At 44.4% G+C, this 25,317-nt stretch overlaps 1 protein-coding gene across 2 annotated transcripts in view; it reads right to left on the reverse strand.

Moving 5' to 3' along the window:
- FRAS1 (Fraser extracellular matrix complex subunit 1) overlaps positions 1-25,317 on the reverse strand; it is a 146,349-nt gene that overhangs the window by 75,825 nt on the left and 45,207 nt on the right. For both annotated transcript variants that reach the window (XM_068681573.1, XM_068681574.1), the window contains exons 4-14: positions 22,892-22,984; positions 20,904-21,063; positions 20,185-20,318; positions 17,175-17,258; positions 16,436-16,537; positions 16,141-16,332; positions 12,567-12,656; positions 11,007-11,154; positions 8,048-8,191; positions 7,596-7,730; positions 1,244-1,387 (exon numbers count right to left, since the gene is read on the reverse strand). In XM_068681573.1, coding sequence (XP_068537674.1) covers positions 1,244-1,387; positions 7,596-7,730; positions 8,048-8,191; positions 11,007-11,154; positions 12,567-12,656; positions 16,141-16,332; positions 16,436-16,537; positions 17,175-17,258; positions 20,185-20,318; positions 20,904-21,063; positions 22,892-22,984 — 1,426 coding nt within the window. The remainder of the gene's footprint in view (positions 1-1,243; positions 1,388-7,595; positions 7,731-8,047; positions 8,192-11,006; positions 11,155-12,566; positions 12,657-16,140; positions 16,333-16,435; positions 16,538-17,174; positions 17,259-20,184; positions 20,319-20,903; positions 21,064-22,891; positions 22,985-25,317) is intronic.

Genomic DNA, 25,317 nt, shown 5'->3' on the forward strand with positions numbered 1-25,317 from the left:
CCCCCCTCTTTCCCTTTTCTTCAAATTAAAGTTGTATGTGTGAAGATGCATCTAAAGTCGAGCATGATATAGTTTCTAATCAATTCCTGTGGTCTGCATTCTCCCAGGCAATAGGTTTTGAAGTTAAGCGACCTGTTGTTTAGGAGGAGCGCATGAAACTCTGCCTTCCCTAAGCCAGCAGAACTGCTGCTGTGTATTCAAAGGGGCCAAGCATTTTACTTAACCAGTTTTTGTTTCTTTTCACCAGTCAGACAGCCTCTCTTAGAACAGCTTACAGGTCTCCAGCTGGGTATCAAAATCAATGCTCTTGGTGGAAGATGAAAGGCCTGAATCCTGGCAGGTGTGAGGAACAGCTATGCAGTTTTGAGAAATCACTGGCAATAAAATCATGAATATGGCCAAGCTGCACCGGAGTAAAATTTCACTTTAGGCTTACATGATTTCTAGCTACAGATGTAAGATTCCAGTTCTGCACACTGCAAAACACGGGTGTATCAAATTTACTGGTGTAGACATCAACCAAACTGAAGGGGAACCCGGTCAAAGTGCGACTCATTCAGAAGTGGCCAGCATAGCAGCAATTTTGTCAACATGCTCCAGGTTTTAGGCTTTCTAGCTAGCTGTGTCTCAGGTAGGGCTGCATCAAGACAACCGACCCCTGCATCAACACTACTGGCTGTGTTGGAGAGTCCTTCAAAGCAGCTGGAGGTGGCTGTCACCAGAAACACAAGGAGGGCCTGAATGGTTGCAGGACAGTTTAAAATCTTTGATTTTTTTCCCCTTCATGATCCGTTTGACTTAGGTCTTTAATTCCCTCCAGCCTTCTCTTCCCCTTCTTCTGAGAAAACCTTTCCAGCTCTCAAGCCTCATCTGTTGTGTAGGTATTAGTTACTGTGATGCTGAATTATAATCAAATTTATAGAAACCTGCTGGCAAGGGCCATTTTTCTTTCCGCAGACAAATGGATTTGTCAAGCCCCCAGAAACAACTCAGTCAGGCTTTCAAGCTGTTCAATGAAGGGAAAAAAAACTTAAACCTTTCAGCATCTGATTATCTTAAATGAATTAATAATCTTACAAACAAACATCAGCTTTCCTCATCCGATATTTATGCACGAGGTGCATCTGGCTTCTTAGACGTGAATAAAATCACAGCTGCTGCATGGCTAAATGAAATATTGATTTCTGTTTTGCAGAGCATTTCTCAAGCTTCTTGCAATTAGAGGAAGAAAACAGGCATTTACCACTACAGACTCCATCCTTGAGATAAAATCCCTGTCCACAGCTGGCCACGCAGAGCCCTGCTTTTAGCACGTGTGACGTGTCTTTGCAGGACAAACAATTGTTGTCAGCAGGTCCCCAGCACGAAGAACAGGACTCGTGACAAGCTGCAGGAAAGAAAGGTGAAAGATTAATGAACAATCGACTTCCAATCATCTTTTTAAGATGAAGAATTTGCAGCAATTCACTTATTTGCAATTTTGTACCTTAAATTCAGAGGCACTCATTGCTTCAGAAAAGGAAAAGAAGGCAAAGGATAACTGCTTTAGCTATGTTAGTATTTTCATCCAGGTCAACTCATCTCAGGGGTACGATTCACACCTTAGTTTTGTACACACAGTGTGACATGTAACATGCATCAGTGCTGTCTCTGGAGCTGTAGTCAGACTGGGAGGACATTGGTAACCCTGTCAAGTCCTGCTCATCATGGTGCTGGGTGCTGCTTGAGCCCAAACGGAAGGGAAGTGGGAAGAGTCCCTGTCACATGCTACTGAGAAAACATTCCTGCAATCAAATCCTTGCAGCAACTACTGACATTAAGCCAATTTCATGAGCAAACAGAATCAGATGGCAGGGGTGCAGTGAAGATCCCACAAAATTAGAAACAAGATGGCCTGCATCTAAAAACAACTCCTCCTGCCCTGCCAGGACTCTGCACCCATGCAGGAATAACTCAGTTCTGGCTGTTGGCTGACCCTTCTTGGGCAGGGCAGAAACTGTTGTGTGATCAGACTCAGTAATTCCTGGGGTATGGGGGCAGTGGGTCCCTGGTCCAGGCCAGTGTGCACTGCCTGTCTTTTCTCTGACACCACATACCTGAAGTACAGCACACGCCGGCAGTACAGGCAGTAAAAATGCCCCTTCAGGAACCTGGGCACAGGAACACGTAGGCAGAACAGTCATCCTCAACCTATGATGATGTCTTACAATTCAACTAATAGCTGTAGGGAGATCAATTCCGCCTCCCAAAGCAGCTGTTGAACGAGCTTTATTGAAATTTTTATTTGAATGAGTTTTATTTAAAGCTGTCCAAATTCAGCTGTGAGGAAAATGCAGCGCACTGTGCTCCCCATTTATGGGATCCGTGCAGAGGACGCACACTAAATCCTGTCCTACCAGTGCTTGCACTAACCGTACAAATCACAGTTCCTTTAACCAATTTTTTTTTCTTGATTACGCCCAAATATGTACTAAAGATGTTCTTCAATTTAGTCTTTCACAATGAGGCAGGTACGTGCTTGTGCTCCCAGACCACAGCAGGTGGGATAAAACGGCACCTTCTGACACTTGCCCCATATCCAGGAACGTGCCTGAAGTTGCAGCCACTCAAGAAAAGCTCACCTATGAGTAAGCGTAAGGCAGGGACCAGCAGATGCAGCAGCAGCTGGTCAGCAAAAAATCTGGCACTCTCTGGGAAGCTTAATCCACACAACTAAGAGCACACATGTACAGAACAGTGACAAAAGCAAACACCTTCCTGCCAAAATAAACCCCTAAATGAGAGCCAATTCTTCCTGTCCCCAGGAGCAGGTGAGAGTGAAGTGTTTCCAGTCCAGGACCACATCTGATATTTCAGGGCAAGTGCAGAACGGCGAAGGAATGACTATGCAGCACAGCATGTAGCTGTAAATAAGTTTACGGCAAACAAGCAATCACCAACACTCCCCTCTCACTCCTGTTTTGCATGTTTTTTATGCTTCTTCTGTCTGCTTGAAGCCATAATTGCTCTTGTGGTTTGTTAATTAACGAGCTGGAGCACCTATGTTTGTGCTTATATGAGTCACACTGCACAGAAGACAAACACCCCATCTGCGTGGGTCTCATCGCTCCCCAAGGCAGGGAAGCGTTATCCTCTCCATCTCATAGGCAGGCAAGCGGAGCCCAGAGAGGTGTGATGCGACATGCCTGGGGTTAGACAAGGGAGTACTTACGGGGCCAAGACACAGGACATTTGAGTACATGCCCAGCACTTGGTCCTTTGACCTTCTTGATTTTCTTTCTCCCTAATTCCACCTTTATTTATTTTACCTTTTCTCATCTTCCTCTTCTATTGCCCTGCAACTGGCTGCTCACTTTTCTCTCCTGCATTATTCCTCATCTCTCCAGAGCACTATGGCTCTTCTATCTCCTGAATACTTCCATGTGAGGTGTCTCTCAGAAGGATGCTGATCATCCTGCACCCGACAGGCTCTCCACCACCAACTCCTACGGCAAGGTAAACCAGCACAGCTATCACGTGCACCGAATCGTGGCTGAATCACAACACGACAAATAGCAGGCATCCTATCTCAAGGTAAAGATTGTGCACACTTCTCTGCTCCAGTTGCTAATTTCCCTTGCTGATAGAAAGCTGCATCTCATTCCAGCTTGGATGATTCTCAGGGCACGTCTACACTTGCAAGTTAACTGCAGAGTATGAGTTCATGCTGTAAATTCCTACGGACTGAAATGTCCTCACTTCACCTTCCAGCCACAACTGCTTTGCTCCTCTCTGAGCTCTCTCTAACTTTCAACATCTTTTGGAAAGGTTGGACAGCAGGACTCGAGCTCTTAATAATACATTTGCCACTGTGCAGCTTGACCTCCTCACTGTTGACTTGCCTAAATACATTGACACACTCCAAGTTACCCAGTTATTTCCAAAAATTCTCAAGTCCTCTTTGTAGATACTGTCCCTTTCCAGGAAAGGCTTCTCCCTCATGGTTGCCTGGCCTCCAGACTCCGTTCCAAACCAGACATCCTTGCGTACAGCTGTATTCAGAATGCCCTTCGATGAAAGCCAGGTCAGCTGGGCAACCATGCTTGGGCTCTAAGTCCTCTCAGTGCTGCCTCACTGCCCCCATCTGCACGCAGCCATTCTTCAGGGCTGTCCTCACCCAGCCTCATCACGGTTCCAACAACCGTCTCTCCCAGCTCACCTTCGCTGCTGGCTCTGGCCCTCACAAGCCTTTTTGGCAGGGTATCAGAGCAGCTTTCAAGTGAGGCAGCTGTTGTGTTGAAATTGCAGGTCTTCCCAGGTGGAGGGTGACTTTTGTGGTGTTTCAGCTACAGTGAACGAAATGAACTACAACCTGCCAGAGGTCGTCAGACCCTTGGAGAAGGTGCAGTGAATTTGGCAAAAAGCTAAGAAATGGATCCTCTGCATCCAGACTACTGGACAGAGTCTCTCTGACATACATCTGCTTTCAGCCAGAAAGGAAGGGGATTTAAGCAGTGGATTTGGAAGAAGGGAGGAAAAGGAAAGGACGCAACCTGATTCATAGCAAGACAGGCCCATTTAGCATTTGGAAGCAGAGCAAATGACTCAAAGTACAAGATCAGTAACGATCTCCTCAAGGTGGGACAACAGACAAGTCTCTGGAGCAAGAGACCAAGCTCCGACACAGTGCCTCAGTTCCCAGCTCTGCTTTGCCAGCCCTCCCTGAGAACAAACCCCACAGAATCCTCTGACACACCCTGCCTGGAGAAGCTTTGGCTCTTTGTAGCACTGGATCACTTCCAGCCTTGACAGCTGCTCCTTGCCCCAGCAGCCAGTCTTCAGCTTCACTGCAAAAGCAGGGGAAAAATGGAAGCATTCAATGAGCCGCTGTCAGCTAAGGCATCTTTGCCTGCAGCAAGTGGCTGTGTGAAAACATGTCAACAGAAGTGATGGCATTGCCAGGAAACTGTTTTCACCCTTCCTCGCTGTTTTCAGATCGGACTTGGTAGGAGCCACATTGTGTTCCCTGTTGCCTTCAGTGTGGATATTGGACACACATGCGAGATCTTGCACCGTAACCAGGTGCTGCTGCTGAAGGAAAGACGTTGAGAAGAATGTATTGGACCTTCCTCCTGCAACAGGATGCACAGCTCTCTGCCTTAGCTGACGCAATGGCATTCATGAAGCTGCAGTTCGGTATCCTCCCAGAAAATCAGCACTAACCAGACAAAACTTCAGGGGTCAAATGGCACCCCAGCAAGAGCACAATGCAAAATTATCGCCTGGCTTTGGGAAAGCACAGAAGGGTCCAGGCTCTGTGCTGCGTGGTACCAGCAACCACCTCTAACCTGCCATCCTTCCTGTGGGCTGGGCAAGGTCAGCTGAGTCCCATCCGGTCATTTCCCCTCCAGGTGAGCCTCTGCAGGCAGGAAGCAGCAGAGGAAGACAACAGGTTGGGAACACAAATCCACGCGCTTTGCTGCAGAGTGAGCTGGGTCTGTTAGTGTCAAGTTACACGTTTCAACATCGGCGCTTTGGGAGATCAAAGCAGGAACACTTGTGTTCTGCCTTGGCTTTTGAATAATCTTGAAAACATAAATAATTAAGTTAGAAAAATGCAATGAGAGCACTGAGCACTGCAAGTCCTCTGAGCCCTTCTGTTCTACCAGGCAGACATCTTTTCTTTTTGCTTCCCTTTGCTTTGCCCCTGGTGGGGGGGTGTCTTAACTGTTTCCACAGCCTGTTTCTGCATCTACTGCTCCACCACAAGCCCCATTCAAAGCGACCCATGACCTTTAAATACACCACTGCATATCTGAATCCACCACTTCTTATTCTCAACTTTACTTTCTCTCACTGGTTTTAATACTTTACAGAAGCAGGTGTAGGGAGGGAGGCAGGAAACAAGCCTGGTGTAAGACTAAAACTGGGAAGAGATCAAACAACTGCACTGCGAAATTTCAAATGGATTCAATTAAACCAGATGTGATAAAATGTGAATAAAAGGAAAGACTAATTCCTTGTCTTTTGTTGCAACTCTGACAGCAGTGTGTCAGCAGCTGGACGGAGCAAGAAACCTGTTTTTACAGGCGTTTTTCATCTCCAGAGTGAATTCCTCAAGAGAGAGTTTACTGGAGCCGTAACCATTAACAGAGGCCGGTTCATCCTTGTTACGCTTTTGGAACGTGCTTATCGCCGATGGTAGAACGATTATGAGAAAATTATTCCTCAACAGCCTACGGCCTGTCTGGACAATCAGATCACAGATTGGTAAAAATGAAGAGGTTACAAAGAAAGAGTGAATGGAAACAAATTACTGACCGTATCTGAAACTTAAGACTTTCTCCACTGGTTTTACTTTATGTAGAAAATGCAGCCAGGCAGAACTAAAGCAAATTGGTTTAATTCCTCTGAGGAAACAGGAACAAATTTTCCCAGCAACTTTCAGCTACAAGCATGCGTGACTGCAAATTTGGATGGAATGTACAATCAGTAATCTACAAACCAGTAATAAAATGAAACATTAGCCTTTCCCTACTGCTCCAGCAGTACGTGGGCACTGCCAATTAAAACACTGGGAGCAGGTGGAAAGGAAATGGTAAAATAAAACCAAATGAAGTAGAAGATTATTTGGTACTTAAGACTGTAAATTCTTTTGGACTGGGTCTCTCTTTTCTATTTATACATGCACAATGGGGTCCTAGTCTTCCAGTCTCTGCTGAAAGACACAGGTTTCTCACATTTTCAGAACCTGAAACAAATAATCAGCTCTTCAAGGCAAACCACTTTAGAAAAGGAAGCTGAACTTGGAATCAAAAGTGCTTTCCCTTGAAACCTGCCCTAAGTCCTAAGCCTGTATTTAATTTTATGCAGTTGGGCCAGTCCCAAAGAAATTAAAACGATGGCTCAAGAAGTTAAGCATGTGCTTCACCCTTCTGCTGAATTAGAGCTGTAGAAATTAGAAGCTTTCTAAAAAGGCCAACACCAAGAGGAGAAAAGTGTTAACTTTATATGAATTATATTATATGAAAGGAATAATTGTAACTCAGGGTAAAACTTTTCCAAGAAGTGTTTTCTGTGTGTTTTTCTGGGTCCTATTGATCCCCCATTCCTCCAAATAATTTTCCACCTCAACGTACTGCCTCCTGAGAGGTCTGGCATTAGCGGCTGCAGCTTAGTCCACACTGAACTCAGAGAAAACCCTTATGGTGACCAGATTGTCTGGCACAGTTCAGGGTGTTATATCCTCTGTAAAATTAATGTGTACACCCTGCTCTGAACCCTCAACACCACCAGTAACATTTCCAAAAGAGAATTACGAATTGAAAGTGGACAGCGTTGAAAATCAGGAACTGACCTGTACAAAAGCACTGAGTTTTAGACCAACCAAACTCATCAGCCGAGGATTTTTAATGAGTAAACCACCCAGTAATCAGTTTTACACTGTATGGCTTTGATTCCTCTGTTCACTTCTGGCTTACTCTAGGGTGAATATTAACACCTATGTCAACAGCACGTCCCTCAACAGAGAGTCTGTCTATCTGATAGTTTGGGTACAGCTTTTGTCTGCCGCTTTGCTATCACAAAGCATTGCAGTCTTTTTTGCTTTGGTTTACCTGCACATAGAAGCTGCTCTTGGAAGTAGCCCTTCCCACACGAGGTCACGCACTGCCCGTTCTTCATTAGCAGGGATGTCCGGCACGAGGAGCACTCGAATCCGTTGGTGCAGGCTGCGCATGTTTCATTGCAGGCTTCCAGGAGAAAGCAAAGGAAAAGAAAGATGTATTAATTCTAAACGTCTTGATGCAGCAAGACACCCCTGCTCTGATTAAGAGATGATTTTGTCTCACATTGGCAAAAGAATTTGAGAATTCACATTTTTCAGGGGCTTCCACCTGAAACCTTTGAAAGCCTTAAGCTCACGGGTACTGTTCAGGATGTGCCTGACTGCTCTGCCAAGCAGAGCCAGACAATCTGTTTATAGTAAGCCTGGGGGATCCTGCAGACAAAAGCACAGCGAGCCCCAGAAGTGTCATCTGACAGGGTATGTAACTCTGGCAGAGGTTACCTAAGCAAGCGCCCCCATCCTGGTAGAAGCCCGGTGCACAGCTCTCCACACAGCGCCCGTTCTGCAGCTGCTTCCTTGCATCACGGCAGGCGTTGCAGTGATCAAAGGAGTGAGAGCAGGTCAAACAGTCCGGGTGGCACTCAGCTAGCACAAGGAAAAGACACAAAGGCCAAAAAAAAAAAAGTGTTTTCAGTCAGGAAGACACAACGCAATGCATACTGCAAAATCCAAGTAAAATTCTTCATTAGCTTCTGTTGCTGGTTCAAGGTGCATTAGTTTTGGAGTGGTTTTCTTCCAAAATAGCATGCAAGGGGCTAAATATGATATTTATTTATTTATTCTCATATGTGGGGGGTATTGTTGAGACTCTGGCTTCCCAGAGTATCGATAAAAACAATGTTCATTGTCCACATTGCTGTTCAACAGTAAAAATCCTAGGTCACCAGGAATTAATGGCTCAAAACAACCTAAATCTGAATTTCCTTCAGCCAGACCCTGCAATAAGTCAAGACTGCGCCCACGCCTGGTCAAAGTACAGGTGGCAGAGCACATCCCCTCCAGGGAAAAACTTTGTGTCCCAGCACTGTAGCAAACACTGTTTGACCACAGGTTATTTTCTCAAAGGGCACAGCTGATCTCCCTGCAGAAGCCAGGAGGAAGACTATTTTTTTCTTTACTACTGAACTCATTGGAAGAAAATCTGTCTGCTCCTTCCTGACGGGTCAGCACAAAGGGACTCAATGCTGAAAACTCTCCTTCATTTACACTCAACAAACTGCAAGTTGCCAGGCAGCTGTACCTAAGGAAAGAATTGGGACTCAGGAGCTACAGAAGGCAGACAGATGCAAGGTGAGGAGGAATCCAAAGTCAAAAAGCAAGAGAAATGAATAGAAAGCTCTGTCTCTATCTATTTCTTACCAGTAACTTTCCGAAGGTACACGCTGCCCCATCCTTACAGGTTGACAATGAACTGACTGCTCGGTGAGCCACAGAACAGGCAATTTTTCCTCTATGTACAAAAAATTCCCTCTGCTCCAACACAAATGTTCTCAGTAAGTTGGCATATTTGCTGTTTTTCACCAAAATATCATTGTGCTTAGGGCTAGATGCTCTACAGTGGCTGAGAACGAATGGCTTCTGCCTGCCTGCTTCCCCCAGCACATCTATGAGAAGCAGCCATGAATTTTTACTGGCTTTAAAGATGCAGATGTGTTAGGAGCTGGTGCTCCTGGCTCACAGGTTGAACTGCTGCAGGCTGGGTTTTGCATTTGTTTCACGTCCGCTCTGATGCAAAAACAGAAAGAAAAAAAAAAACAAACCTGTAGGCTTTGGTAAGGGGAATTTCCATTTGCCTATCAGGACACAAAAATGCAGGTTCATCCAATGCCATGACTTCAAAGGACACCTTTTCCAAAGCACTACCAGTGCAGAAGTTGAAGGAAGAGGTCTGATTTTCAAGGGTAACCAGCACACAGTGATACCTCTTGATAAGAAGCAGAACAGATGGGTGCTGAGAGCACTTTATTATCTGTCCTCTCCTGCATAGGAGTCTATGCAAGTGCTGTTCCCTTTTGAAAATCCAGGACAATTGTATCTGAACTGCCCAAAACCCATTTTCCTCACTTTTCAATTTGTAGTGCTTTGCATTTTTATTAGCATGCAGTAAATAACAAGCTTTAAAACATTAATATGGCAAATGTGCCAAGCCACTCCTGGAAATGACAGCATAATTAAACTGTGAAGCTATTTTCTTTTTACTCAGATAAACCATTAACTGGAGCACTCTGATAAAACCCAAGTTAGATGAATACAACAAGAACAGCTACCAATAGGAAAAATTAGCAAACCACAGATAAAGCCTACCAACTAGGAAATGTAAAGCATACTAACTGTGAAGTGTAAATGAAGGAGAATGACAACATCCTGGAGAAAAATGAATTTATATGCAAAATGAACACATAGCTAAGGCTATTTTGATTTTTCTGAACAATTATTAACTGGCAGCCATCCAGCTCCAGGTGAGCTTGTAGCTTAACAGTGCAGGCAGGTTCCTTCTCATTCCCACTCCTGAGAAATACTCAGGAGCCCATAAGCTCCAAAACACTTGTTAAGAGTTGCAAAGGTTCAGACCTCTGCCTTACAAAACTTGCTGTCTTGAAAATAAAGGAATACACAAAACATTTTCAAAACACCATCCCATCTTTTGTCAGTGGAAAGCCATGATTTAAGGGAAGGGAAGTCAGCAGGATTGTCCTCCATCCTTTGGATGGAGCCTTAAGCCTCTCCAGACACCCTAATTATGGAATCATTGAATCATAAAATGGCTGGAGTTGGACGGGACCTTAAAGATCATGGTACTCCAACCCCCCTGCCACGGGGATGCCACCCACTAGATCAGGTTGGTCATCCAGCCTGGCTTTCAACACCCCCAGGGATGGGGCATCCACAGCTTCTCTTGGCAACCTGTTCCAGTGCCTCATCACCTTTACAGTGAAGAAATTTCTCCTAATGTCTAATCTAAATCTCTCCTCTTTCGGTTTAAGACCATTCCCCCTTGTCCTATCATTATCTACCCGAGTAAAGAGTCCTTCTCCATCCTTTTTATAAGACCCCTTTAAATACTGAAAAGCCTCAATGAGGTTTCCCTGGAGCCTTCTCTTCTCCAGGCTGAACAGCCCCGGCTCTTTCTTCCAAGGAGAGGTGCTCCAAGCCCTCTGATCACCTTTGCGGCCCTCTTCTTGCCTCACTCTAACAGGTCCAGAAACACGTGGAAAGCAGTCAATTTATGATTGCAAACGGAAGACAAGTTAAAATTCACTGCAGGTGCCAGACCAGCATGGGGGACGCAAGGGCAGCCAGGATCCCAGGATATGCCCCGTCCTGCGTCCGAGGGGTGTGCAATGAGCGTGCTCCCCCCAACATGAGCGGCGGTGAGACCCACGTGGTGCTGGCTGGGTACCTGGCTCGCAGCGCGGGCAGCAGTCGTCCTCCAGCCCAGCAGGCAGGCTGCCCGGCGGGCAGGGCGGGCAGGAGCGCTGCAAGCAGATCACCTCTGCGTCCCGGCACTCACACTCGCTGCACGGCCCTTCTGCCCATTTCTCTCCGTCCTGCAAAAGGTGACACCAAAGGGGCAGGGTTAGGATGAGCACCCCACACCACGGGCACAGCTGCTGAGCTCTGCAGTCTGTAGCCTATTTCAAGGCTACATCAGCGCTACCAGTGAATTTAACATCTCAGGGCCTGCTTCAGGGAATGTGGGACTGTGCACCTCTGTAATGTTCGCCATCCAAATCAATGCAATCTGCAAAGTGCTCACGAATTCCTAATTGCATTTCCTCTCAGCACTCCCTCCCCAAACCAGTGTTTTTTGCAGCTAGCAGTCTTCTCTGCTTCTGCACCTACCTTCATTTGCTCTAACTGAAGGCATTTGCTTGTGTTCCCACGTCTTGCTGTCTCACTTGTCCCCTTCTTTCTCACATCCTTTGAACCTGCTCTTTCTCTGAACAGACACCTGTAGTCTGTTCTGGGTGTGAATCTCTTCATTTACATAATAAATTTTTTGCCACAAGGTAAATTTCTAACCTCGGCACCATTTGACTTCCTCTCCTCCTCTCTTCTGCTGCCTTGTTCTCTTTTGCCCGCCTGCCGCTGCCTACTTTTACAAGTCAACAGAAGGGAGAGATCTCACACCCTCTGCAATCCCTAGGTCTGCTCAGAAGGTCCCTGAAGCTGCCCTCGATGGCTGAGGCTCTGCTGGTACCAGGTGAGGAAGCCAAGAGGCAGAAAAGAGTCAGCAAGCCACCTGCCCGTGAAGTTTTTGTGCCAGTTCCTCTCTTGAAAGGGATAAAGCACAAATTGCAATAAACCTGGCATCTGAATATGCTTTACCTCACTTGGGTCAGAGAGAGAAACGTGAGGAAGGGATGTGTTAACATTTAAAAAAAAAAGAAAGAGCAGCATTAAACTTCTAATTTCTCACATCTGTTGGCAAACAGCAGCCGTTAGCTGCGGCCCTTATCTGCCAGAGCAATGAAAAGCCCATTGCTGGTGAATTTCAACAAAGATCCTTAACCTGCTCCTTCTATCCAACTTCAGAAAGAACATTCCTTGAAAACATTCAGAAAACAATGGACTCTTACAGAGAAAAGCCTGACTGATGGAATAGGCAGAATGCTATACGTTGCCTCTGCTATGCAGCCTGTGCCGGATGGAAGTCAGGCATCTTTAACTCCATGAGATGTACAGGAAAGCAATGAGGATGTGTATTAAATATTAACAGGAAATGATTGATTATACCGCACAGAGGAAAGCAAGGCAAACCTAAACTCTGCAGCAGATGCACACATTATAAACAAGTGTTCTGTAAATTATAAAAGCAATCTGCAGATAGCATTAATGGATTATTTTTCTGCTAGACTTGCAAATAATATCCTTCTTGGAACTGGAGAGGGAGAGCCAGTTCTCCAAAGCTCTAAAGCAGAATTCTCTATTACGTGCTCCGAAGTACCAGGATACTTACAGCTTTTCTATGTTCTTTGTAAACACAATAACTATTACTCGGAATACATTCAGGACAGCACTTCCCATCTAAGTGAATTAATTCTTCACCCTGTGAAGAGAAAGGTTGCAGCAATTCAAACAAAATCAACAATACCAAAAATACTGTGGAATGCAGAGGCAGAACAGCTCTTGCTCTGGAATGCAATCTTCAGTATCTAATTTCACGTTATCTTCTCTCTATCCTACTTCATCTCTGCAGGTACAGTCTGAAAAATGTGCTTAATGAATATTGCAGTCACAGAAGAAACCTCAGAAAAGGCCAGGGAACTCAGTGATAAGGGTATTGCTTCATCCCTAAATCCTGCGAAGAGTCCCCCAGTAGAACCCACTGCAAACACAGAGAAGAGGAATGCCATTATTCACTGCCCATCTCCAGCATTTTACTGGACCATTGTCAAGATTCAAATGCACAGAAGCTTACCTTCATTCTCAATGTGTTATTTTTTTTTCCCCAAGAGAATTTCAAAGCACATGCTCTATTTATCCCAGATGGAAAAAGCCTGTTCTTTGTTACAAATGTATAACTCCACAGGGTTCACTTAAACAGCTCTGGTTTGAAGGTAAGAATTTAGCAGCAGGAGAAAGGAATGACATGCCCGGATTGGGCACAAGCCCTCGTGGAAGCTGAATATATAGTAAAGAGGGAGACTCCATCTTAAGGAACCAGGACACGGATCAAAAGAAACAGCTTCAATTTCCTCTTCGAGGACCACCCACAGCCTGAATCTCCCCTGGTTCTATACATTTTTGCTGCTTAAATCATTACTTCAAATTGCTGGTGGCGATGGTTGCCTCTCATGTCATTGTTATGTGTTGTAAACCCTCCCAGCCCCAGCCCTACCCACATCCCCACCCACACACAAACACAAACCACAGGAAAGCCGACAACAACCCGGCAGGGAACATGGCTCCCCTACACACCCCAAAAAATGCAACCCCACTGCTCTGCCAGAAAAGGGAGAGGCTACGGAGATTTCTAGGCCACGTGTGGCTTTGCTGAAGAGATCACTGAATATTTCAGGTTGGGAATGTTGAAAGGCCATGTTGGGCTGGGAGGCGAGGAAGGGAACCTCTACCTCTACTTCTTCTAAATACCAGAGTGCAGCTGGCTGGGTTAGGCACACAGCACCCTGCAAGCTCTGCCTTACTGATCCTGTAGTTCTGGGGCTGCTAGGGCTGTTGGAAGTAACACTGAAGGTGGGCAACCCAGGCACCACCACCTCAGGTGGGCTGCAGCATTCCCTGTGAGCACCTCAGGCACGTACCTGAACCTCCTCACCAAGTGTGCTTACTTAGCAGGGCGCTGGGAAGTGCTCCAGTGGGATTTTGTGATGCTGACAGCCTGAGTAGTTTTGGTTGAGTGCATCCACTTCAAGGTCCAAAGCTATCCCAGCCTGCCACATAACTTGTACCCAGAGCTCGTCAGTAACCTGCTGAAAATGGCTTTTTGAAGATTAGGTCAGAACCACCGCAGGCGCTTTCGTTCGGCAGTTCTGCACAGGTTTATTTGAAAGGGTTTAAAAGCTAAGCCTCCACCCTACCTTCACATAATGCTGCTATACTACGTTGAGCTGTCTAGGATTTGCAGTTCATATCTGTGGCCTCATTATGTTTTAAACAGAACGATGTGACCAGAAAATTAATAGTGCCTTAATGAAGAGACAAATCCAAATGCTCCTAGCTTCACATCAGCTCTGATTTATTAATGCAGGTGCCTAAAATCCAAACCTGTACCTCAAAAAAAAAAAAAAAGGAAAAAGGAAATAAAATATTTTACGTGCTTTTTGAGATAATATTTTATTGCAGTTAATTAATGGGCACCTTGCACTATTGAGATAAACTATGACTGCGCATAACTTGGGGAAGCTAGTTTATCTTGAGGGAAGCTATGCTGGATAGTAAATCCTTAGGCAAATATCTTTTATCAAGTGGGAACACAACTCTTGTCTACAACAAAGGACATTGCCTTCCTCCTTGCCACTGTCCTCCTCGCAATCACGCTTCATTCAATTTGAAAATGCAGCAGTTCACACTCTGATAAATTATATCATTTTACTTGCTGTGGCTTTGAGCTCGGTAGTTACCTTTGAGAGCCTCCGTTTGAAAAAGAGCTGCATGAGTGATAATGCTGCACACTTTTGAACCCTCCCTTTTGAAGCTCATGTGTTAACATCTCCAGCTATCGTCCTGTAAAATAGCCCCGGCTTTTCTGAATAATGGATTCTTTGTCAGAACCCAAGGTATGAGAATGAATATTAAATCATTTCCCTATTGAGCCATGACAGCATGTCATCATCATTAGTGTAAATGATCCAATTTACAGCCATAAGCATGCAGGAAGCTGTCTGAAACAGATGCAAGTGCTCAAGATTTTATGACAATCACGACTTTCCATCCAGAAAAATCTCTCCCTGCAGTTTGAGGTCAGATGTTAATCATCAGCACTGCACCAGCAACAAGAGTTTGGGTCCCACACTCAGTGCAGTTTTGCTATTTAAAAGGCCCAATCTCAGATGCACAAGCATACATTTTTATTCCCAGATGCATTCTCTCTGTGTGATGCATCGTTTGGGACCCTGTGTGTGGATTCCAACTTTACTTTGAGCACACATTAAAACGATCTAATCTGGTGAACCCACTGTGTGCACTGTGCGGATTTTGGCCAGACTTCAGGCACAACACAAGGGTGCTACTACTCAAAAATTTTTGTGCATGCGGAATCGTCAGAAAAGCTTTGCCACTGCAAGAGACATCTCAGAAGGCCACAGTTCCTTTCCTTCTCTCCTCTTCCCTGACTCTGTGGAGTAGTTGGCATAATCAGGTATTAACCCACTGATTAAAACAGACGCAGTGAGAACAAACACAGAAGTCTTGCTGCAGTGCACGAAGGCAATCCAAAAAGGTGTGTGTGCGCGCACGCATGTATATAAAAGACATTGAACTCTACCTAATGCATTTTCCACATCCATTATAGAGCAACTATAACATAACCTGTCGAGGCATTTAGACTAAACAACATTTGGAATAAAACGTCTTTGAGCTTATGTGCTCAGAATGGCATGGACAAAATGGAGAAAAGTAGAACACAGTCTTCCATTTCCAACCACCTTACCGAAATCCACAGTTGCATAGCAAATGAAGACAAAAGGAACATTTCTTCAGCCGCTAACTATCTCTGACCTGTACATCTCTCCCCACATTCAGCTCCTGGTAAAGCCAGTTTTTACTGAAACCAGATGTCTCTGACCCTCTATTAGCAGGCAGACAGCAGTGGCAGAGAAAATTCAAGTTAAATGAGCCACTGACTCAGACTAGCTAGTTTCACAGTGCAAGCCCCTCTGAGTAGTCAACCTTGCATGGAAAATCCTAGGTTTTTCCTCACCTTTTCTATGAAGCACTTTCAAAGTAATTGCACCAAACAAGCCCAAAATAAGGACAGCTTCTTTGTCTCAAAATGGCAGTTGAGAAAAAAGGGGGCAAAAAAAATCACAGGACTTGATGGATACCTTGTGAAAGAACAAAACCGTTCTTACCTTGGCACACTGCACTTTAGCACACTCTGCTTCGTGACAAGTGACTTGGCCTTCATCACACAGGCAGAAGTCACAGCGAGTAATATTCCACATCTCCCTGTGGTACCTGATTGTGCCGTCATACAAACAGCTTCCCTTGGAAGACACACACTCCTCACAGCATTTCCCAGCACGCTGCACTTTGTTCTCTCCCTACAAAACATCAACAACCATTGAGCAGGACTTTCTGAACCCTTTCACGTGGGCAAAGTGACACCTGAAGCCTGGGCATCAGAGCTGAATGATTTTCAACTACCTTCTGACATGTAATGGAGTCACAGATCTCTCTCAGACATCTGACTTCTCCTCTGTGACAAGCACATGCAGTGCAGGCATTTTTTTTCCACTGTTCACCATGCTGTTTGAAAAGAACACAAGAGATGTATACAATTGTTAGAACACCCTTCATAAATAACCACATTCTTTCCAGAAATCTGTGTTACCTATTAAATATGACAGCTCCTTCTGCATATCTGTATCCTATACCAATTTTTTTCTTAAGAGATGCTTATTTCTACATGAGCAGCAAACAGCAAGAAGAGGTATGAGGCTTAAATAAGGCCGGTGTGCACTTCTTGTTAATTGCAAGCTAGTGACACTGGGAGGCCTTCACTATCACTGTTAGCAAAATATTGTTAAAAGAAAACCCCACATATGTACATTCATTAAGCAATACATTGAATTAATTCTATACGATACAGTGAAAGCTATGAATACTTTTGACCTTCACCAGTGCATTTTGCTTTCCTCCTTCAAGAAAGCGTGAAAAGAAAGTACCTAATCTGCTTCACCCTGCAAACTTTCTTCCTGCTTGCCAGCAAATTCTTATCTAGTTCTAATTTCTTTCAACTCTTCTGGCTTTCCAGGAAGAAAAAAAGCAATGGTTGTACTAAGCTATTAGTGCTGGCAGAAAGTCAGACGCGAGGGAGAAGGGAAAGAGGTATGTGCCAGAACTTGTGAACAGCTGGCTTTTGGCGTGGCTCATCAGAGCTTACCTGGTACACTCTTCCTGACACCGAGCAGGGCTTTGGAACACATTCTGGGCAACATTTTCCAGGAGACATAACCATAGCTTCATCCTAAATAGGAAGCAGGAGAGACAAGTAAAATAAGCACGCAAATAGTTACCATGCAACTTCACATCACTGCCCGGAATTCCTGGCATGTTGTATCTGTGTGATAAGCCACAGTCACTCAAGGCTTGGTTTTGGTTCCAAAATCTGGGGCCCATCTTTGCAGTAGGATATCAATGTAGAAGGCTAGAAATAAAAATATTTCCCCCTTCCCATTTTCTGGGCTTCTTTGGATAGCAATCAAAATCCAGATATCTAGATAGGTGTATAGGTACAGATAAAGATACACACACAGTAAAAAAAGTACTGGCATATGCTCATGTATACAAATAGACAGAGAAAAAAACGTGTATATGAAGTCACAGAGAAGCATGCTCAAGTATGAGATGGAGGGATTTTTTTCTGGCACTGTTGTATTATTAGGCTCTGAGTGTGTGATTTATACTCCCCATCTCAGGAGTGCTGTACAGTGGCATTTGCTATGCTTTAGTTAAACCCATGCAGCCCAACTGACTGTGGAGGTGTAAAATTATGCTTAAAACTTAGACTATCTTAATTTAAGCTTTGTCATGACTGATTTAAATGATGTTGGGATAAGCTGGCACTTCACATCAATATGACAGTTCCTTCAGGCCTCAAATTCCACCTGTTCAAAATGTGAAACCCCCCTGCTACAATGCCACATACATGCAATGATTGGGAATGGGCACAGTACTGTTCACCAACACCTCCCTCCAGCCACATAAGACTTATTAAAACTTAGCAACCACAGGTTTGCCAGCAGAGTTGAAAGAACTCATTCATCGTGGGTTTTGTTGGGATAGCATAATGAAGGCCTTCTGTTTGGCTCTTCTGGTGGCTTACCCGCCAGAGATAACCAGTGGCAAAGCTCCCTGCAGACAAGTACAGGCAGTGAGCTCAATCTGCCAGACGTTCATTTTGCACTGGAAGCAAGAAGCGAGCTGGGTTGCACGTTTAGGGAGAACACATGCCCAGAAACCATATTCTTCACTCCTTTTTCATGTTGTCTTAGCATTGAGCTAAAAAGTTTGGGCTTGTCCTGCCCCACAAATCCTCTTCTCCTATGGTGGGACATACTCAGGTGCACACAGCAAGCATTTTTGAAGTTTCTCTCACTCAGCACTAAGGCACAGCTTCTATCCAAATGATGCAAAATCAGTTTAATAACAGTCTCACCCTGTGGGGTGAAGTTATTTTTTCACTTTTGACAAGGAGTTGAGAAGGAAGAAAGGGAGAGGGATAAAAAACACATGGAAGAAAATGTTAGGCATGATCGAGACCAGAACAGAATCCCCACACATCCTGTCAACGCTCCTTCCACTAGGCACGTTTCCTTGGCTGGAAACAACTGGAGCCCCATCAGAATTGGCTTTCTGCTACATTAACTTGTATGCTTTCAGCTGATTATTCTCAGATACATCACGGCAACAACACAGTAATTTCTGTTTCCACTAATTAAATCCTAATGATTAGCTGATTAAACATTAGTGCAATCAGTCAGCAGGCAACATCAGTCCATTTGGGGTGGGAAAGGGAGGAATGTAAAGCAGGCATAAATCTGTTTTAATGCACAGTACTTAGTCAACTAATAGTAATTGAATATCTCCAGACAAAGCAAAACAATTAGCATGCAGAGAAACAGGTGGGTTTTCCTTCTATCAAAAAAAAAAAAAGTGTTAATTGCACAAACATCTGGTCCAGTAATAGTAATCTGGGTAAGCATCAATAGGAAAAAAAGGTTTATGACTACTGCTTTTTATTTTTTCCTTGTGCTGTAAGGAAGTGCACTCAGCTGAAGCACACATTTGAAGGGAGCTTAACTTCAGGATTCAGCATTTAAGCATGGCAATAGATAAAAACATTCGTGGGAAATGGCAGCCCCTATAAAACAAAGTGAAGGTCAGAAGGAGGCACTCCCAGGGAGCCAGTTCCTGCATTTCCAAGAGGTTCTTAGCACGGCATACTGTTGTAAGGGAGCACGCTGAGGTGCCCAAAAAGCCTGCTACAATGGGCTCAATGAAAAAGAAATCCAAAGAGCGTAACACACCCTCAAGCACTTCCACTACGTAATATAACAAACAGAATTTAGAAAAAATCAAGGCAGTTTTATAGAGTGTATTGTGCTGTCTTTACTGACCACTGTGTTGGCACTGTGTATAATCCTGGGGTGTTTCGGTTGGTTTTATCACTGCCTAGCCACTAAGAACTCATCATTTGTCCACGGCAAAGACCTCAGAGACAGAAATGTCCCAATTCTCTCATTTGGCCTAAAACAGAGAGTCACTATTTGAGCTTGGGTAAGGCATCTTACTGGTTTTAGTTTTTTTTTAAGCACAAGCAGATATAAGGAATAGTGCTCCGAGACTTCTGTTTTGGCTGAAATTGTCTTATTTCTAAGGGGAATTTTACCATCATTTGACTGGTGAAATTTGACTGATGTTTTCAACTGTATTTTTACAGTTGAAATACAGTTGAATAGTTTTTGTAAAAAATAAAAGTCCAAAGCTGCAAGCCAAATACTAAAGTTTATGAAGATAAACTCCTGTTAAAATCTTGTGCTTTCATTCCTTCCCCCAGAGAAATAAAAACATTTTCTGATCCTTCCTACATCATTTTTTAATTATAAAACCAAAAGCGCAGTTTCTTTAGAGAGTATTTGTGCTCATTCAGCCAGCAAATGCGTGATAAGAGTAAATTGGTGGGGAAAGAATGTACAGGGGAGGAGATGGACAGCACATTTACACCGACAGATTATCCATCACTGCGCACATCAAAACTCCCTTTTTCATATCTCCCACTTGTCATGCAGAAGATCTGCCCGCTAACTTGTACACCGGTGTGAGACATGGATCTTGCCAAGGGAAGGAAGGCAGCCAGGAGCAGTGTCCCTGGAAGGCTGATGAGCCCTGACCTGGTTGCAGAGCACAGGCTGGCAGGAAGCTGTGAAGCACTGTGTCACGCCGTCCCTGCAGACACATTTGGAGCACTGACCGAGGCGCCAGTCCTCACCATCCCGGAACAAGCGGCCATCAAAGTAGCAGGGCTCTAAGAGATAATAATAAAACATCAAGTCATTTTCTTTTTCAGCGTCCCTTAATCCCCTTCCATCACCCACAGTCAAAACACAGACTTTATGCAGCTCAGAATTCAAAGTTCTGTTCTGTCAAAGCAGAAAATAGGAGTAACAATTTCAACAGTTTCCAAGGGTTTTAGACTTGAGAATTAAGAGCTCTGGATGCACTTTGGCCACTGGATTTTAGCAAGAGGAGGTATCCAATAGCTCAGACATTTCTGGAACTTGCAGTCCAAGTCTGTAAGTGCCTGAAGTACCCTCCCTACATGGGAAATATCTGCATTCTTCTCCCTCAAATTGCAATAGCCATAATGAAGAGCTATTAGGCACATCTGCTCACTGCTGCAATCTTATCATTTGCTACTGGCCTGGGGGTGAAGCTGTTAAAAATGTAAACATGGTAGAAGAACAGAAAGAGAATTAAGCGAAACACTTGACCCCGGTGTCTTCCCAACAGAATCGAATGCAAAAAGAAAAGCTTTCCCAATTTCCCAGCCACGGAGATACTACTCGGGTCACTGCAGCCAGAGAGTGCCCTGCTCAGACGCGATACTCACCGCCAAGGCCCACACAGGTGGGACAGCAGGCTCCCTGAGCAGTGTACTGCAGCTCCCCTCTTCCACAAGCCAGGGCTGGGCAGCCCGTGCGGGTGCAGTTCACCTTCCCGTGGGCACAGGAGCACAGGACACATCCCGAGCTGGCCCACTGCGTGCCGTGCTACAGCGCAGAACACAACCAAAGGCAGAGAAAATACCTCCATGAATCCAACCAGACCTGTGAATACACCTCCTTTCTGAGCCTCCCGTAATAGCATTTAGCTTCACTCTTCTGCCAGCCCAGTCAAGCTTTGTACATCGTAACCCTCACTTCTGGCAGCACTACTAGGGCAAAAAATAGGTTAAAACTGGTGAAGTAGCAGCCCTGCAGACCAGCCTAAGCCCCAAAAGGGCAGAGGCATCCAGCAGTAACCCCCTGCCTGTATCTCCTCTCCACTACAGCTTATACAGGGTAGACTCTTAAATTTAGGAACATTCTCTTTAGGGAAACATTCAGGAGATGCCCCAACACACACCTGACAACACTGAGCACCCCTGCCCCATATACTTAAGCTCTTCACTACGAGTGAAATCTCATTAGCTTTACTTATTCATTAATGCAGCAACAAAAACCTCTGCCCTGAGGCAGGGTGAGGAAAAACTGGCCCTAAGAAGAAAGATGTCAGCGTATTGTAATGCTCTCCAACAGGGAATGTTAATTTTTACAAAACACACGGTATTAAATTAGGCAGGGAGAAAAAAGCTCTCGTTAGATAAAGGATGCAGCTTTCCTTCGATGCAGCTTCCATCAGGGCCAGTGCTGCTAGCTAGACACTTGCAGGATGAAGTCATAAGGCACTACGCTGGGCTAATGACAAAAGAGAAAACTTCTTCCTTCAGGCAATCTGTGCCAACCATCAGGACGAGACTTTGTACTGCCAAAAAACGTTGTTTGATGTTCCCCTCACACAGGAATTTGGGTGTGACATGTGGCATACGTACAAATGTGCTGGCTGGGGTCCCCACAGGCATGCCTACTTGTTCTCCTGACTTGAGTCCCAAAGGAGAGACTTAAAAAGAGCCGAATGGCAAAAGCTGTAGCTAGAGTACAACAGAACAAAATGCAGCACCAGCAACAAGAAATACAGTGTAATATAACACATCATCACCCAAATCAGGGGCACAAGGAACTAGGAGAAAAGGATGGGTGTGCTGAGTATTCCAGTCTTTGACTGGATTGCAACAGGTTCATGCTGGTTGTGCCAGGTGCTGAAATCGTGTTCCAACTTCCATCTGAAACACAGACTGTATGGTCCAGATATTCAAATATACCTGGGCATTTCAGCATATTTCTTAAGATTTGGACCTGAAGTGCCTCTTATCAAACAAAAAGGTCTGTAAGAGACCAGACAGAGGACTCGGGTTCACTGTCAAACAATTTTTTTCTGTATGCCTATTGTTCAGCACGATTCATTAACTACTACCCACAAATCTTTATTTTTTTTTTCTCTGTAGACACTTACTCTTATTGGTTTGGCCTTCCAGATCCCCTAGGTGAAACCACATGCTGCAAGCTGCTTCTTGAATAAGTTGAGATTATGAAATACATAAACCCAAGTTGCTCGACAGTAATCAATCGTTATCAGCATACTTGGCTGCTAATAGAAAAGCCTTCTTTCAAGCTAGCTAATACACCAAGTTCAACATGTTTTCCTTCTCCTAACATTACTAATTTGTCCGAGTCATCCACAGAAACAGCAAAGGGAATGAACAAATGGGAAACTTTCTCCCGTTAAGCCAAGCAGGACACAATATTGCTCAGAGACACATCCCCTTCTTGCAAACCCTGCAGACCAAACTCCTGTTTTATTATGTTATCTGATAGTAACAGAACACAGCCCAATAACCCATCCTTCATGTCGCCTAAGCATCCTTTGCTGACATGAAACAGTCTGAGAGCTGGAAACTGGAAAGATTTTCCCTGCCGAGGAACGTGACAGAGCACTCACGCTGTGGATCTGTCCTTCATGCTGGCAAAATCCTTCGGCTCTTGAGGCACAATCAGGGCAGCACTTGTTGGGGGCTATTTGAAGCACTTCTCCCTGAAAAGATCCAAGAATCCAATAAGCCATGCATGTAAAACAGAGTTCCAGATGAAGTGAAAGATATGGGGCCTGGCTGGACCCAATGCTCTCAGTTTAAGGAGAAAATACATTACTAGAGAAGACCCCTTGTTGAGAGCCATCACATCATCTTGCTGTATTTGACATTCTGCCTTTAAAACAACAGGAGCAGAACTTACACTCCTAATAGTGCAACTGGAAAATCCCCAGCAGGACTAGTTTTCAGATCAGAACAAAGAATAATAACTGGAAAGCACTTATCCAAGACAACAAATAGGATTATTCACCGACTGTTCTCTTAGAAACGTGGCATAACCATAATTTTTTTCAATAGACAGAAGTTTTCTAAACGTACAGGATGGATCTCAGGCTAACATTTTGCCATGCTGGAAGCTCAGCTGGCAGGCAGATCGACTAGGCATCCATCACCTGAACTCTTCTGGCTTACTAAGCACCACTCTTTTTATTAACACCATCCGAAAATGAACTGCAAACTACTGAGCACTTCCACGTCCAGCACAGCCCGGTGACACTGCCACCACTCTGCTTTGCAAGCTGGCTGCTGGCTGCGTCCTGTTCAGCAGCAGGGAAAGAGATGATGCTGATGGAAGCAACTCATTGAACAAAGGGGACAACACATCAGTGAAGGCATCAGCCAGCATGAGGAAAGATCTTGGCTTCCTGTCCTTGAAACATTTCCACGGACTCTCCAAAGCAATGCTTTCATGTTCCTCCCAGCTGCACGTTAAACTTTACTGGGCCAGGGTGTCTGTCACTGATGGTAGCAGCATCTGAGGGCCCTGACACCGCCTTAGAGGTACCACAGATCACGGCATTTTTCTCCCACAGCTAATAAAAAAAAAATCAAAGCAGCAGACAAGTCTACTGATGTGAGCACAGCAGCTGGAGAGGAAGAAAGCAGAACCAGAAACTAGAGAAGGTTCAGAAAGAGAACTGCAGAATTTTTTACCAATAAGACCGCCTCCTTCAAAATACTGCAAAAGTGTTTCCCCTGAGATAATCTCCATCATTCTTTCCCCAAGGTTAAGGCCACCCTTTAAGGGATTGCTTGTGCTCAGGAGGGATTCATTGTTTGTTTTGTTTTAACGAAAAACGAAGGCTGTGCAATGCCCCAAATCGTCTTACTTGTTACCTCCTCAGCTGTTTGATAAACACAAGCAGAATGATTTGAAATGTCCCAAGTTTTCACTGTTTTCTAAAAGAAACATTTGGATTTTTCTAACTGAGAAAAGTTTCTTAGTTCAAGATTTCCTTCAACGCCGTATCTCTAGGAGGTGGAACACAAAATTAAGTACTTCATTTACCTTAAACCATTAACCATATTCAGCTGTGAACCTGGTGAGGGGAAACTGTTCTGGGTTGTTTGGGTGGTTTGGGTTCACAAAACGGAAATCATTTTTGCTGCTTTTACGTCTGTTTGGAACATTCATTCTTTCAGCCTGCCCATGCACAAAGAAGGTCGCACCCCCAGCAGAAGGCTGTACCTACATGTGTGTAGAACCCCACTTGGGTGTGCTCTTTGGAGATTTCCTTGTTTTGTTTTGTTTTGTATTTGTATTATGTCTCGTTGCAATATGAGCATAAATCTCATAATAAGAAGATAAGAAATAAACCACAAAGAGGGATGGCAATTTCTGACCTTGTTGATCAGTGGCCAGAATTTTCAAGGGTGATCAAGACTTCTGAGGGTTGATCCAATTCTTCTCCCGATTTAAGAGGCCAGGCCTTTACCTAAGACTTAAAATTCTTCGTCTTTAAGCTTACCAGTATCGAGGAGTCTCAGAGATTCATTTCACACTGCAAATCTATTTCCCGTTATCAGCATTACAGTTCCTACCATTTCATTCATCTGTGTTGTTTTTTTTTTTTTAAATGAACATCATCCTCTCTAGCCCACTCATTATTACCATGACAGCTTTCTTCTTTTTATTTCTCTCTTCTTTAGCAGAAAAATTCTTAAAATGTCAGTCTTGCCTTGATCAACACATGGTGATAATAATGGGGGAAAACAGTAAGGATGAAAATTATGTCCCCGTTAATGCTGTCATATTGAAAAACATTTCATCTAGGTTCGTAAAGCAATGCAATTATTATATTGGCAGTGCCTCTTTAAAACACTAATTTTTATTGTCATTCATGCGTACTGCCCCAGCCATCCAGATGCTAATGCAACACCAATTCCATGGCCAATTAGCTACAACCATTAATGAAGGCTCAGACAGAGGCAGATAAACAGGAGACAATGAAAGCTCAACAAGCAGCACAGGGCGCAAGAAGAGGGAAGACAATCT

Source organism: Anas acuta, chromosome 4 (assembly GCF_963932015.1).
Source record: "Anas acuta chromosome 4, bAnaAcu1.1, whole genome shotgun sequence".
Classification (NCBI taxonomy): domain Eukaryota; kingdom Metazoa; phylum Chordata; class Aves; order Anseriformes; family Anatidae; genus Anas; species Anas acuta.